The sequence below is a fragment of the Pteropus medius genome, unplaced genomic scaffold (assembly GCF_902729225.1).
Source record: "Pteropus medius unplaced genomic scaffold, Ma_sr-lr_union100, whole genome shotgun sequence".
NCBI classification, from domain to species: Eukaryota; Metazoa; Chordata; class Mammalia; order Chiroptera; family Pteropodidae; genus Pteropus; species Pteropus medius.
The window spans coordinates 928,495-944,294 of record NW_024347862.1 but is presented as its reverse complement, the minus strand read 5'-3'; the positions used below and the strand labels follow the sequence as shown (position 1 = coordinate 944,294).

Sequence of the window (15,800 nt, the reverse complement as noted above, 5' to 3'; positions counted from 1 at the left end):
GGTTAGCAATAACACAATTTTAGCCTTTTTTTTACTGAGCCCATACTTTGAAGGGTAACCATGGGCCTATACTTATAAGAACCCTATTCCTTGAAACCCTGAGATTAGCACTTGTGGTCTCTTCCCTAGTTTTATTTGGAACACAAGAGGAATAAGTGGATATAGAAAAAGGGTAGTGAGAACAACAATAAAAAATTAGTCTAAACACTTGTCTATTTAATCTTCAGCATATTTGTAATGCGTGTGTAGCATGTGCTAGCTACTCTTCTAGCCTGTGGGAATACAACCATGACACACGGATCCCTATTTTATATTAGCAAAAGCCCTTTCACAAATGCAATGTAAACATAGCTTATGCAAGAGTTGCACTATATATTAAGAATTGCCAGAATATATATCGTCTGGGGGATTTCAGGACCAGGTCTCTTCTGGCAGCTCTGACCACAGTAAACTCCCAGAATAAGTTCTTGTTTTGAGATATGAATACTTGTCAGCCCTTTATATTGGGATCAAGATCATGAATTACATTCTCTTTCTACTCTTTGTTACTGTACCAGGTCCAGACTGAGGTTCTCATCCAGTAAAATTGCTCCAGCACTGAATATGACTGAAGCACATGAGAAAATTCTCTATTGTCTTCAGGAAGGCAATGTGGTAAGTTCCTAGAGAACTCCTAGATTTAATAGCTGGGATGTTGATCCTACAGTTAGAGGCACTTGAGACATTTTCTTCAGTCAGAAAAGGCTTAGGTGCTTTGCTAAAGGACTTACTAACAATGTGGATCTCTCATTTTTATTCCAAAAGTATTTCCTCTGAGTGGTTTGGATCCTTACCCATTCTGAATTGGTAGTTTGGCTTTTCAAAGGTCATGGTATGCAATAATGGATGATAGCATGAGAAAGAAAACCAGTCTCTGGAGGAGAACAGATAACACAGAAGTGTTCACAGCAGGTGAAAATACAAAGGTGTTGTTTTACTTGCAATTTCAGTAAAAAAATAAAAACTTTCTTAAGCTGGTCACAGAGTCATTTGGGTTCTAGATTCATGATACTTTGCAAGGAAAATCTTAAGCGCTTAGGTTGCTCCCCTACTTTCTGCATTCTTTATGTAATATGCAGCTAACTTTTTTCAGGAGTCAGAGATCTTATCCATGTCTGGGATGGAATCTTTTATTGAAAAACAGACAAAATTACTGGAAATGCAGCCAGCAGAAGTCCCAGAAAAAGATCCTGAACATATCCGCAAAGGATGTGTAGATGGCTTCTTGTCAGATACAGCTGTGCCCGCCCCAGACCTAAGCAACAGTGATCCAGGTAAGTGACAAGATCTCTGCTCCCACAGAAAAGGGAGCCAGGGTATAGTCCACTTGAGACTTATGATAGTTGGGATTCATCACTTTAATTTCAATTCAGCTAAGCAGGCCATGTGTTAAACACCAGTGTTTGAGGTTCTGTGCTGAGTGCTGGGATGCAAAGAGGAATATGACACAGTCCTCAGAGGTGAGTCAAAGCAGAACAGGGCACAGAAATGGAGTTCAAATCCAGCAAGATAAGATTCATGCTTATAATATCTTATCGAAGTTTTTTTTGGCATGCTTTAGCATATCTTCGAACAATTCCCTTGATCTGTTTCCAAATGCCTGTAGTTCCACTTTCCCTTCTCATTCCTTTTGTTGGCTCCATTATTAGCCTTCTAGAGCTTTACTTTCGGTTCTCTGTTATTACTCCACACACTTCCTCTGGGTGGTCTCATTCGTACTCTTGGCTTCAACTCTAACACATGTGCTCTGCTACCTAATGTTAGATATTGTATTTCCAACTGCCTACTAGAAATCTCCATAGGGTAACTGAAATACAGCATGTGTTAAATGAAATTCCTCTTTTTCCCTGGATCTGTTCTTTCTGTTTTACTTATTGTCATGGCAAATGACACCACCTAGTCATCTAACGTAGAGCAGGAAGAGAGAAGGGGTGATGACACTGCTGTCTCCCTATAAGCATTTGAGGCAGGGCAGATTTGTTTCCCAGAGAATGCAAAGAAAAAATTGGGAACCCTGGATATTAGTATGTTTGCAGAACCAGAATTTATAAGAGAAATTTTCAGTTCCACTAAGACAGAGGCTTCTGCTGAAAATAAAAATCACAAAATCTTGAGTTCAGATGGAAAATAAAAAGGCTGATTTCATTATTATTTCTCAGGTGCCCATGAATAGTCAGTCACCTGACCTTTGCTCTGTAGACCTCAGCTTAACTATGTGAAAAATGGAGTTCAGAACCCTATCTTTTTATATATATCTCATTTGTTAAGTAAATAAAGTGTTTTGACACCAAAAGCATCAGAAAGCTGTTAAGGAATTATAAATAAGAGGGAATGGATAAAACAGTATAATTCTAGGCCAAATCAAGCCTGTAAATTTTGAACATCATATCTCTAAGGGAATAGTTTATGCCCGAGACTTTCCTCTGGCCCTAAGAGACTCAAAATGCTCATTGATAGAAAATTTCCCATTTTCTTAAAGAGGACTTGATGCTTTGTACTGTTATTTTTTATTGTTATGACTGATTGTCACCACATGGTGGCAGCTCTCTGTAAATGCTAATCCTGAGAAAATACAACTGGGGAGGGAGGGTAAGACTTAGGATGATGCTATTTCCCAAAGAACTGAATATCCCATCTTTGAGCAGATTACTAGAAAGCAAACATATCAGTTCCATTAAACTTTGAAACAGGGCGCAGAAAAAAAAGAAACTATATGTTGGATGGAATTAAAAAAGAAAGGTTTCATTTTTAGCAGATTCATTCAAATCTGAAGTCAACCATGTTCTAAAGAACCCTTAAGAGAGGAGGGCTTGGGCAAGCTAATCAGGAGATGAATACCCATTGGTCCTAGACTAACCAAATTATTATTGTCGATTAATTATAATATTAATCACAACAGTAGCACCAGATAGCTAAGATTCATTCTGGAACATTGTGTATTCCTGGGAAAGTCTTCCAGGAACCAAATCAGAGGTGACATGGGACGTCCTGAACAGGGTAAGAAAACAGATGCTTCCATCTATAAAACACATCTGTTCAGGAGACTTCAGCTTAGCATGGGTGTGAGCTCATTTGTGACCATTCCAGTTTTTGAAACAGGAAGGAAATCAGTAATTGTTATGGCATTTTACCAAAGGTGTAGTGCTTTTCCTAGAACCACATGTTATCTCAAAATCAAACTGAAGCTTCCTGGATTCCCAACCCAACAGTCTTGTGTAATGGAGATGCTTTCAAAGCACTTTTTAAATAGGAGAATGAATCTCAAATATTTTCCTGAATCTGCTGCCCACAACATTTCCATGATGCTTTGTAGAGGCAAGTGGAATATAAGTACAGAACAGACTGGGCCTTGCCAGTTCCAGTCAGTCACCAGTTGTGAGCATTTACCTGGAACAAAATATATTCAGCTCCCTGGAGGAAATACAAAAGCAGCAGAAGCTAGGTAGGCAAAATAATTACATGCAAGAATCTTTTACAAACATAAAAAGTATTGCTAAGTGACTAAGGAACAGAAGCAAAAGAATTGTAAAGGAAAACAAAGTGTATCATAGGACTTACTAAATATGAAATAAACCTCCCTTGACTTGATTTAAGAACTTAAGGATTACAAAAATACAAGATTAGATAAAGGCAGAGAAGACCCAGTGCATTGAAATATGTTCCTCAAGTGTGGGTCTCTTCTGAGTTACTGTTGATGCTTTTTCATTCCCTAGAAACAGAGACAGAGTTAGCTGACACAGCCCTGGATCTGCTCCTCTTGCTGCTAATGGAACAGTGGCAATGGCTATGTACAGAAAACATACAGAAAGTTCTTCATCTTGTCTTTGGGACCCTAATTCAGAGGTAAGACTGGTGAGTTCTTCACATTAGAGTCTTAAATTGGACAGGGGTTGCCTGTGGGTGCTGAATTCTTCACTAGAAAGGGAAAGAGTAGAATGCAAGAACCCTGTGGCCATAAGGGAAGGTAGAGTCTCTGTTATAGGAGTACAAGGCTGAAGACTGCCTGGAGAGTATTAGAAAGCTTTGATTAGTAACCTTGTTGTCTAAAGTTTTAATGGGTCTGCTTCTGTAGGACTTCTGGCATAATGAGTGAGTTACACACACTTCCTGTGATCTTAAAGTACTTCAGCTGAACTCTTCCTACACCGGGATCAATTCTCCACCCAGTTATACCCCCAAACCCTGTACTTTTCACCTTGTTTCAATGGACAGTTCTCTTAAGTGACAAAATATAGTCACTGTGACAATAAAAATAAGAAAAACAAGGAGACAACAGGTGCTCTCAAAGATTATTTTCTCCAAAGAGCTGCAAATATTCACAACTGAAGAAGTACTTACTAACAGAGGGTGGTAAGAAATAGAACGGTACTTAGATTTAAAACTTGGATTTTATAATTCAGATTTTGTGATCCCAACACCACTTGAATCTCCTAAAAGATTTGTACACAGATGGAGTTTTTAGCTGCTGATTTCCTAACCATGAAACTGATGCAAGCTTTACTAAACTGAAGAAAGACAGAGAGTATCTCTGAACCAGATAGACCTATATAGTGCTTGAGCTTTGGCCACACTTGTTTTGATTTCAGTCTCTTGAGATGTCCTAGTAATCACAGAGTAAGAAGCCAAATCCAGACCTTTTCTGTTAGCCTGTGGTTCATGCTAATAGGCTCTCCAAAAATAAAAGCTTCTTTTAAAAAAAGAATGTGTATCTATTCTACAACTTGTAGAAAATCCATTAACAACAAGCAGTTAAATCTTCCACACTCAAAGTTACATAGAACGAGGGAAGCTTAATCTTTAGTCATAAAAAAGCTAAGTGGAAGAAGAGGGTGCACGTTTATATTTGCTGAGCGTGTATCATATGCCGGCACATGACCTCTGTCTACGTGTATTTTCTTACAGCAACTAAGTGAGGTAGGTAGCCCCATTTTACAGAATAAGAAAATAGTGCTCGGCAGGGTCAACTAACCTGCCCAAGGTCATAGTTAATGACCCACCTGGAATTTAAAGCTGGCTGTGTACAACTCCAAAGTCAATGTGCTTTTTCCTGAGTATTACAGCCTAGAGACTGGTCTCTGAGTGAAACCCATATGTAAAATGCTGACTTGTCTCTGCCTTTAGGCACGATCTGGTCCTGGCCTTATTTCCAGTTCTCTGCCATGCAAACAATCCATTGTTGCCTGAGTGTTCTGTGGTCTGTCTTCAAACCTTTGCTCATCCTCTTGTCTCTGCCTGAATGGACTTCGCTACTCATTCTACTTCCTCCCACATGTCCCAGACTTTCCTTCTTCTTGTCTGCTTGGCCTGCTGCTAAATATCTTTCAGAAATTGAATGTTAAATGTCACTTATTCTGTGAAATTGTATATTTTCTTCCACTTTCCCCCGGAACTAAGGAGCCTTCTTCTCTACTCTCATCGTTTTGGTGATAATACATATCACAGTGTAATAAAGAGATAATCTGCTTTGCCTAAGCTAGTGGTCCTCAACCAGGGAGTATTTTTCCCCCGGGGCTATCTGGCAATATATGAAGACATTTTTGGTTGTCACAGCTGGGAAGAAAGACAGGAAGTTATTTCATCTAATGAGTCCAGGGTTGCAGCTAAACATCCTGCATTACACAGAGCAGCACCTTCTCCACCCCAAACAACAGTAAATTATCCTACCCAAAACATCAGTAATGCAGAGGTTGAGAAACCTTGCTCTAGACTATCAGTTCCGTATTCCTAGAACTGGCGTTATATCTCTAGCAACTTACACAGGGCTTGGCACAAAGAAGATGTTCATTAAATATTGGACAAAAGAATAAACATTTCTCAATACCTTTATACTTAAAAGTAGAATCTCCTTACGTTTTATTCAATCACTTGTGTTTCTAATTAAGGCTTCATTTCTCTTCTCCCTCTATTAGGCTTCCCTTTGCTGATCTTCCAAGTGCTTTCAACAAATGGGAAGATTCTAAAACTAGTATGTACAGTTGATTACCCCCTCTCTCTTGAAGTAATGTACATGATCAATTGGTTTTAGAACACAATAAATTATTCAGTTGGAACAGAAATATATAGATGAGTCTGGAGAAATTCAAAAAGATTGAGATTCACATATAACAAAGGAAGGAAGAAGTTTACTTGAAGTTTAAATAACTCAAAATACAAAAGGACTTGGGCCAGTACCAGATAAAATAGAAATATATTTTGGGAATTATAGGAAAATCATTGAGGTATTTTTTTGTGGCTAGGGTTCTTGAAGATCTAAAACGGGAAACTTAAATACAAGAGAATTGTGAGAATTCCAGTGCACCAGGTTGCATTACCTCAGTGGGCAATGATTATACATTCTCTAGTGATAGAAAAAAAAAACAAAAATAGAGTGGTTGGGATGTAAAGAAGTAAACGTATTAAACATATGCATTCTAATCTAAGCTATTTCTTGATTTGACTGGAAGAAATTTGTCCAGGATGTTTTGTAGCATTCATCCCACTTTACATTAAAATGCTCCTATCTCTTTGTCCTACAGAGGAATTATTTTGTTCTTATTCCTTTATTCATTGGAAAAATATTAAGAGCTGATCAGTCGTGAACAAAAAGGCACATTCCCTACTCTTCACATATTTTACAGATTAGTGGGGGTGAGAACTGAGGGCCTTATCCATGATCACAAAGCTAATGCATAGTGGAGCCAGAAATCAAACCAGTTATTCCAGAGCCCAAGTTCTTATTCACTACAGTAATCTCCTTGAGCTTTGGTTTCCTCATCTGGAAAACAGGAATAATAATGGTATCTATCTCCTTATGTGCATAGAATACATCCAGTAAATGTTAAGTCTTGATATATGCTCTTAAGAAAAAGGAAAGAAGGATAAAAAGTATTTTCTCTTTCTGATTTCTCCAGTTAGTGGCCTCCAACTTTGTTCTACTGTTTATGCCTACAAGATGCCCCCCACCCCATGCCAGTCTCTTGTAGGTACTACTATCCTTATTGTGCCTTTCCCTCTGAGTTATACAGAATATACTTGGCTCTCTTCTCAAATTTCTTGTGCTGGCTTCACAATGTTCTTGAAGCTTCCTTAAGATGGTAGTCAAGAAGTGATGAACACCTGGAGAAAAAATCCCAGTTCTCCTTCCAGAGACTCGAAGGATCTGATGCCTGTGGCCCATGGTCTCATACCAGCAAGTTCCCATGGATGTGGTACACATGCAAAAGATAGAGCTTATTTCAGGATTCATTGTGTAGACTGAATCTTATCAGCTTCAGGATATTTATCATCCAGCAAACATTTTTTGAGAGTTTACTTTATGCAGACACTGCCGAATACTGCAAGTATATTATATCATTTAATCCCATCAAAAGCCCTGTAAAAGAAATACTAAGATCCACATTTAAAAGATGAGGAAACTAAGGCTTACAAAGAATTGTGGTTATTTAATCAATATCGCAGAGCTAAAAAGTATACCATATGCAGAATTTAAACCCAGGGTTGTCTCATTTTTAGCTGTAATGACTATCTCACGAATAGACTTTTGCCTTGTGATTTGAGGGGATAAAAGCCAATCCAAAAATCTGACTCAGTAATTACATTCCCCAAGAGATTACATTCATTTTGTACAATTTAAACTGCATTTCCACGTATGTACCCTCACAACACAAAGGGCACTGCGCTATCCTGAAGTCAGTCTGTTTCTTGTCTCTGACAGCTTGCATTATTTTATTTTTAAAAAGAAGTTCATGCACTGTTACATTCTTTGGCTTTATTTGCTTTAGTAAGCAAATAAGCTGGAATTTGATATCTCCCCAAAGCTGTAGCACTGCCCCCACTACCATTACTACTCTCGCAAGAGGTGTGGCATGGGCCCAGCCAGTTCAGTGTTGACCTCTCTGAGACTATCCCCATCCTGTGACTGCTGCCCAAGAGGCAATATGTTTGTTCTCTCTCTGAAACCACAAGTATCTGAGCCATATCCTTTTGCAGAGTCCTTGGGTTCTCTTTCTTTGAGCTCTGCACTTTATAGGGGATTGTTGCCACTTCTCTGGTTATTTTGAACATATTGCAGTTAGCAGGGATGGTACACCCATCTAGATTTGGATGTAGCTCTTCTTTAAAATGTTATCATTTTCTAACCTCCAGCATTATCATCTCCAAGAAGATAAAGTAATTTCTTCTGTTTCTAGTTTCGTTTACTCTCCTTGCTTCTTTAACAGACCTATATAGATAACTGCCTTGGATGCCAGGGACTTCTGCCAAATCATAAGCATTCTTTCTCCCTCCCTCCCTCCTTCCCTCTTCTCTTCCTCTTCTCCTCTCCTCTCTCCCTTTCTCCGTCAAGGAAAAAAAAAAAAGAGTAATTCAACTTCATAGCCCCTCCTTCAAAGCCAAGGTTGGAAGAGTTCTGATTTGAGCAGGCTTCATAAATCTCCCTTGATTGTTGATGGTGTGGAGAAAGTGGAGGAGGGGAGCTGAAGAGAATTTAGATACCCAAAAAAGGCATTGTTAAGTCAAAGGGGAGGCTTGCACGCATGCAAGCTTGACCTCAGCTTCTGTGCTGGGAACATCCAGTTATGTAAGAAGGAGCACTCCTTATTTGGAATTAGAGACAAAGGGAGGGGAAGAGGAGTGGGGTAGGAGTCTAAGCCAAGGGGTGAATTCAGCTTGTGCAGACTGCTCATGACTGAAAACAGAAGAAACTTGACAGTATCCCTGCATGCATCATAATCAGGTTCAGGAAGTTGGACAAGTATGCAGACATAGACTAGGTTGGAGGGAAAGAGGGGAGATGTATTGTGCTCCAATGATGGTAGAAGGTTTGGGGCAAGAAGATCCAGCCAAGGTAAGGGATGAGATTATTATGGAGTTGTGATGTATAGTGAAAGAATGACAAGAAGCTGGACCAGTTCCCAGTTCCCTGCCTGGATGCCCAGAGCAATACCATGATAAAAATATGAGCCTGGCTAGCAGTAGAGTACTTGAATGCCATGTCCTGTGGCCCTGCCTTCCCTGAGATGGCATCAGACTCTGTCAAAAGGGCAGCAGACACATTCCTGGCATCTGTGTCAGGATTTCTTAGTTAGAGTGAGGTGGAAGAGAGAGAGTGTGTGTTGTGTGGTGGAGTGGAGGGCACATGGGAATGGAATAGCTTGGCAAAAAGAGGGAAAAATGATTTTGTGATCTATGGGCAAAGGCGGGTAGAAAAGTATGTCAAGTCAGGAAGTATATAGAGAGGAAGAAAAAAAGAAAAAATGTGTCAGGTGTAAGGAATCCAACAAGCAGTGGACCCAAGAGAATATTAAATGGTAAGCTCTGATCCTTATGCCAGGCCATGGAATCATTTACTTACAAAAGAGATCTCTCTACAAACCATCTCCCAGGAAAGGTCAGGAGAAAATTTGTGGACAGAGATTATGGGACCATTGGCGAGTACTGTGGGAGCATTCATCTTCTCTAAGGACAATTATAAGTAGATAACCACAATCTCTTTTGCCTAAACTATTCTCTTAGATTACTTTAGAATATTAGATGTTTTCTGAGTGGAGTTCATTCAGGAGATTTTTCTCTCTGGGCGTGTCTATGTTGCAGGTAGATAAAGGATCTTTCTGTTATTGGTTATATCTTAAGGGAAACTCCAGGTTTGCCACCAAAAGAGTACAAGCAATTGAAACAGGACAGGAACTGACATTTATTAAATGCTAACTATACCACATAAGCAGCTGTGTACTTTTTGTACTAATGTGCATTGCATTTCTATGAGAGACATATGTTTCCACATTTTACAGGTGAGGAAAATGATATTCAGATTAAATAGCTATCCTGAAATCATACCCAAGGTTCCACTTAAGTTATCCTGGCTTCAAAATCCGTACACTTTCTACTACTCCATACTGCTTCCCCACTGTGCAAGCTTTCTCACAAAGCCGCTAGAAAGTCCTTGTGCTTTATTCCCATCTAATCCCTCTTGCTTTCCACCTAACTGGCTTCAGGTACACATACATGTGATGGTAGCATATAAATTCATTTCCACCTGCGTATTCTGATTTTATTCTTACAGTACTCCGGGATCAGAGGTTGTATAGTCTTGCTTGGGTATCTCTGTACTACATCCTATTCCCATTCTGAAAAAGATTATCAGAGTTAAAATTCAGAGTCTTTCCCTTTGCTGCATAAACTTTTTCTTTCAATTCAGCTCTAGTGCTGTGTGGTATCTTACATCTGATCTCTTTCTATCCACAGCTTCTGTAGAAAATTGTGTAGTTTTGCTAAAATCCCATATAGAAAATTATCTCAAACTAAGTCTTCAGATTTTCCTGTCATTTATTCCCGGCCCCCTAATTATTGACTCAGGCTATTTTTATAGGTACTGAAAGTAATTTTTTACAGTGATGGCTTTGTTCAGGTTGTATTGTGATTCCTTGGTGAAAAGAATGCTGCTTGTCCCATGCCTCTCCCACTAGACCTTGGCAAAGGGAAGCTCTTGACTGGGCGTGTCTATGCAGAGACTGGGCCAACAGTCTCTCCTACTATATGAGCAGCCTCTCTATCACATTTCTTAGGTGTCATTTATTTTATACCCATATTAGGATAAACACAGCATGCCTTTTTTATTGTGTGACGATAGTTTCTACCTGAATACATCTTTAAGGTTGTAACAGGTGATGTTAGCTGACTGGCTGTGTGCCTCTGCATGTGTTTTGTACTTCTGCGTGTGATACATGTTCTTAAATTCTCATATACTCAAACAAAGATACAGAATTGGTCATTGTAAGAGTTAAGAAAAAAGCAATATCATGAGTTATTTAAACCTCAGAACCTTTTTTGCAAGTCAAGTTTTTGGTATCTCTTGCCCATCTGTATCTAGGAACCCAGGACAGTTACACATCTTGAGGGCAGGGACTATATCTTATTCACCACTGAATGGTAAGCACCCAGATGTACACATGGAAGGCACTTAAATTTATGTTGAAGAAATGAACATCACATGCTATTCTAATGAAATCTGCTAATCACTAGTGAGAATCTCAGGGATTCTTAACAGTTCTTGGAGATAAGAAACTCAAATGTAAACTGAATATATCTTACGTCCCTCCCCCACAGCTCTATTGGGGCAACCCCAATTTCCAGAGCCATGTTTGGGCCTGAGCAAAGAGGTTTTGCCTTTGGGCTCTTCAGGCTGTCTTCCATTCTAGCGGCACTCTCCTTTCCCAAGGAACATAGGGCCCTCTTCCATCATGGGCCTTTAAGCATGTCCTCTCTGGAAGCATCTCCTGCTGTTGTGCCTTCTTAATTTCTTTCCTTCCAGATAGGAAAATAAGAATATGGGCTTTGAAGTTAGACAGATCTGAGTTCAAATCCTGCTTGAGGCTACTATCTGTGTAACTTAGGACAAGTCACTTAGCTTCTCTTTGCCTTGAATTACTCTCTAAATGTTCCTAGCTCATGAAGTTGGTTGGAGGATAAGGCATAATAAATAAAACTCTCTTGATGTATGCCTGGCACTTGGTAGCATTTAATATATGTGAATTCTTCATCTTTACAAGCTCCATGTTCCATTTCCTTGGAGACTCTTTATTTGCTGGGGCAGTAACATCTGATGTAGAGTAGACAACATGTTTACATTTTAATGGATTTTTAGAGAGATCTTTATAGTGAGCTTGCTTTGTAATCTGTTAATAGCAAAGACTCTGTGAGACAGCCTTCTGTATCCTTCAAATCAGGGTCTCCTTCATATTATCTATGTACTCCATCCTATCTTACATGCTTAAAATCTCCCCCAGTCACATCTAGAGCAGAAACTCAGAGTTTCTTTAGAACCAGAGAACTATCCTGCCCCTTAATCCAGGTACTCCCGACTCTCTTCCTTTGTTTTCTAGGAAACTAACTTTATTTAGTTCTTGTTATAGTGGCCTCTTTACAAATAATTTTTGTAAAGTGTAAGATTTGATGCCTGTGTGTACTTATTAAGTACCTGCTATGTGCTAGCTCTTCAGACCTAATGTGGTACTATTTCTACTTTAAGGTCCTTTCAGCCTAAGAGAGGAGATAACCAATAGAATCAGTGAGCAATATTGAACAATATAAAGTAAAATGACACAGAATAGATCATAAATACAGTAAAAAAAAAAAAAATTGGGTTCTTGGGGTAAATATTAGATAGGCTTTATTTGAGGAAATAAGTGTTTAAAGCTAGACTTTATAGGTATTGTTTAGACTGGTTTAGGGTAAAAATATTCCAGGCACTGAAATATTTTTAAAGAGAAGGATGGAGCTTTATTTCTACTTTTAAATAAAAAGTAACCTTTTAATATGTTTTGAATATTTTCAGCCAGCCCCTTTCTGAGTGTGTGTGCACTTAACACACAAGACAGAGAAAGGCCCACCAGGCTGTTGCTACTTGGGGGAATTAAGACAGGAATTCTCCCTCTGGGCACCAGGAGGCGCTGCAGGTTAAATGATACGTGGAGGGAGCCCTGTTTATTTTGCAATTATAGACCTTTGCCTTGGAGGTGCTAGCAATCAAAACTTTTCGCTACCATGCTCCATGATTCAGAGGCTACTTATCTATCCTCTCCTCGGTGCCACTGACTTCTAGAAAAGCCCAGTTTCTTTCATCTTTCATCCTTCTCCCCTCTTTTCTGATCCATCTTCAACATAAACTTGCTTCTCAGAGCAGGGTGTACTGCCAGAAGTTACCCCTTTGAGTGCATTCCATCCCTCAAGGACTCAGTGCTGATACTGATTCACTCAGAACAGTTTTGCCTTAGGAACCCAGAGTGAATCAGAGAGTCTGCAGTGATGAAACCAGCTGGACATCTGAAGATGAAAAATGTTGTCAGTACTCTCTGTAAACTGGTTGGTCCTATACTCAAGGCCCTTTTGGATACCACAGTCTTAGATTATTGTCTCACGGAGGCAGAGGTGGTCAGTGCTAGATTGCACTGCTGTTGGGAATCTTATCAACCTGTTACACAATCAAGGGCATTTCCTATTTCTCTTTGCCGTGGATGGAGGTCATTTAGCTTTTTCCTATTAACTTGGTTTTGGAGCTGCAGCCACCTGTTAATGCATCAGTTTTGGTCTTTACCTCTGTCTTTAGACATATTTCACCAGGTGCCTGTGGAGGAATAGACCTGTTTGGTACTGGAGCAGCGGGGGGAGTAAAGGTGAATTGGCAGGAAGTATACTTTAATCTAGCACCAATATAATTATGGCATCAGAAGTTTTCTTGGGGGGAATTTAGCCCTCAATAAATATACAATCTACGTTAACATGTCAGATTAGTTAACATAATATGCTAACTGTGTAAATGCAGCTTTAGGATGTCATTGAAAGAACATCCAGCCTAAGAAAAAGTCTTACAAGAATTTATTTGAGCCAAACTGATGACAGTTGCCAGAAAGAAAAATCTCAACGGATTGAGAAAATGTGCCAGAGAATGGCAGTTTTGCATCTTATTTTTACATTAGAATCAAAGGAGGAAGTGACATAAGGAGGGTTACATGAAAGTCATTGGTGGTAGTTTAGGGAGGCAAAAGAAAGCAAAGCAGGGAAATCTCTGGGATTGGATAAAAAGGCAAAATAGGGAAACATACTTCTCTTACAGTGGTAGGTACAGGATAGTTAACATTTACAGCACATAGAGATGGTATGCAGAGAACAAGATAACAGCATGATCTGTGGTCTCATGCCTTCAAGGAGTCTGGAAAAGAAAATTACTCTGACATTTCAAAGGTCTGTTATCTTAGATGCACAAAGACAATAGACAATTTAAAAGGTAAAGATTGCCCTTTGTCAAGGAAGCTGCAGTAGGATGTGACTACCCATCATGATCTGCTTTTAGTTAGGAATTTTTATGTTCAGACCGACTTGTGTGGTTCCTTTGGTCTCTGGGTTCATAAGGGCTGCCACATGGGCCTCCCCTGAGCTTGTCAGGTTTAGTATGTGACCCCTTTTTCACCCACAAGGATGAGCCCCTCAACCACTGCCTCTTCTCCCCGCCTTGTTTTCTAACCACAGCATAATTTGAAAGTCTACCATGACTTATTTAAATACAGTCCCTAATTCTTCTCTTCCAAATCATGGTTGAACGTACTCTAAATCTGTGATCAGTATTATTTGTAGGAGTTGGGGGCCTGGCCAGTCCAGTAGAGCACATACTTATCACCTGTCCCTTCTCCAATCTTCCCTCCTCTCCTGTATTGGTAGCTTTTGCCCAGAGCAGAACCTGAAGAGCCCCCTGTGAGGTAAGGTCACCAGGAAAAACAGAGGGTCTAGTTGTCGAGAGTTATTAAACTCCTGCCTCCTGCTCTCCTTTATGTCTTGCTTGTCTTCCCAGTGCTCCAGCTTTAAGCAGTTCTCTCCCTCTCCCTGCCCTTTCCCCTCCACCAGACTTGATATTCCTTTAAATGGGTGGCCATTTTAATTAGCCTTCTCCTTCTCCACCTGCTTCTCTGCCCTAGGCACTGAGAAAAGGGTCAGAATATCTACCTGGTGACGGAGAATGAGCCAGGCCATGGAATGAGCCAGACTTGCTGTTTACAGGGAACCAAAGAAAGAAAGAAGGATTCATTTTGGATCCTGCAGTCCCTACTAGTGAAAGTTTCATTGATTAGTGTATAAAGATCTAGTTTTAAGAAAGATTTCAAAAACAGTCTTCAAATCACCCATAACCCCATGGAGTCTGTCCCTCTGCAGTCTTTTTAAAATACCATTTAGATCCTTGGATCTGGTAGGATTTTTAAAGAGGATCCAAAGGAATCTTTCTCTGACACATGCATAAACACACAAGCACTCTGAAAACTGCCTTCATTTTTCTCATTTGATCTTGGTTACTTGTGAAGAAGACAAGGCGAGAATTAGTCCATTTCATTAAGAAGGAAGCCAGAACTCAGAGTTCATTCAGCGTTTAAGTGGTTAAGCCAAGCTCAAACCTGTTTGTATCTTTTCAGTGTTAAGTTTCACTCAGTACAATATACTGTCTGTGCAAAGCCTCTTCTGGCTGCGGAGTCTTTTCCTCACACAGGTGTGAATCTGTTTTATGCTCTATATTGAGGTGAAAACTGTCGCGACTTCTTCCTGACAGAGGAATCTCTTAGGCTTGGAGCAAAGGAATTGGCTGTTCCAGAGACTCTGAGGGATTCATTGGTCGTGAGAAAGATGTCCTGCTGCTGCTTTTACTTAGATCATATGAATAGCAGGCAGTCATCCAAAAAGTATGACTTTGGTTTTGCCCAGCTTTAAAGTCTATTAGCCCTGATTTTTCAGAGCTAGATTATAGTGCATTGATAGCAACATAGTATGGGGCTGAGGAAAATTGATTTGAAGGTCTTCAGAGGTATACTATATTTGTGTGATAAACTTTCAAATTGGAATCCTAACGGTGTCACAATAATCTAGAACAGATTTCGAGAGATCTCCCTTTGCAGTCAGTCTCATTTGTCCCATGAACACAGAACCCCCAGTGCCTCCCTCTCATTCTGTATTTGCTGGAAAGGTAGCCTGACCTTTGCTTTTCGTCGTTTTTTGCCATTCGGCTACCTCTTTTTCTTATTACTAGTCTTTTAAGTAATGGCTTTGGATCAATTTGATGCTACTCTATCCATCAGGGGCACTTCCCAAAATACAAGTATGACTCACAGTGTTCATAACCCCTTCGCTTTTGTTTGACTTTTAGTCTCTTTTATCTTCTGGGCCTGTTTGCCAGGAAAACTTAACAAAAACATAGGCTGCTGGCAGCTGTCTTTCTTTTCTAGAATTTATAGAGTGTGCCAGACATG

General features: G+C 39.7%; 1 protein-coding gene across 2 annotated transcripts in view; it reads left to right on the top strand.

The window, feature by feature from the left end:
* SNX19 (sorting nexin 19) overlaps positions 1–15,800 on the top strand; it is a 38,703-nt gene that overhangs the window by 7,466 nt on the left and 15,437 nt on the right. Inside the window, exons 6-9 of one of the 2 annotated variants that reach the window (XM_039878843.1) lie at positions 558–654; positions 1,133–1,313; positions 3,753–3,882; positions 5,949–6,551. In XM_039878843.1, coding sequence (XP_039734777.1) covers positions 558–654; positions 1,133–1,313; positions 3,753–3,882; positions 5,949–6,018 — 478 coding nt within the window. In that variant the 3' untranslated portion in view covers positions 6,019–6,551. Of the gene's footprint in view, positions 1–557; positions 655–1,132; positions 1,314–3,752; positions 3,883–5,948; positions 6,552–15,800 lie in introns of those variants that run through there. The other variant, XM_039878842.1, reaches the window with a different exon arrangement.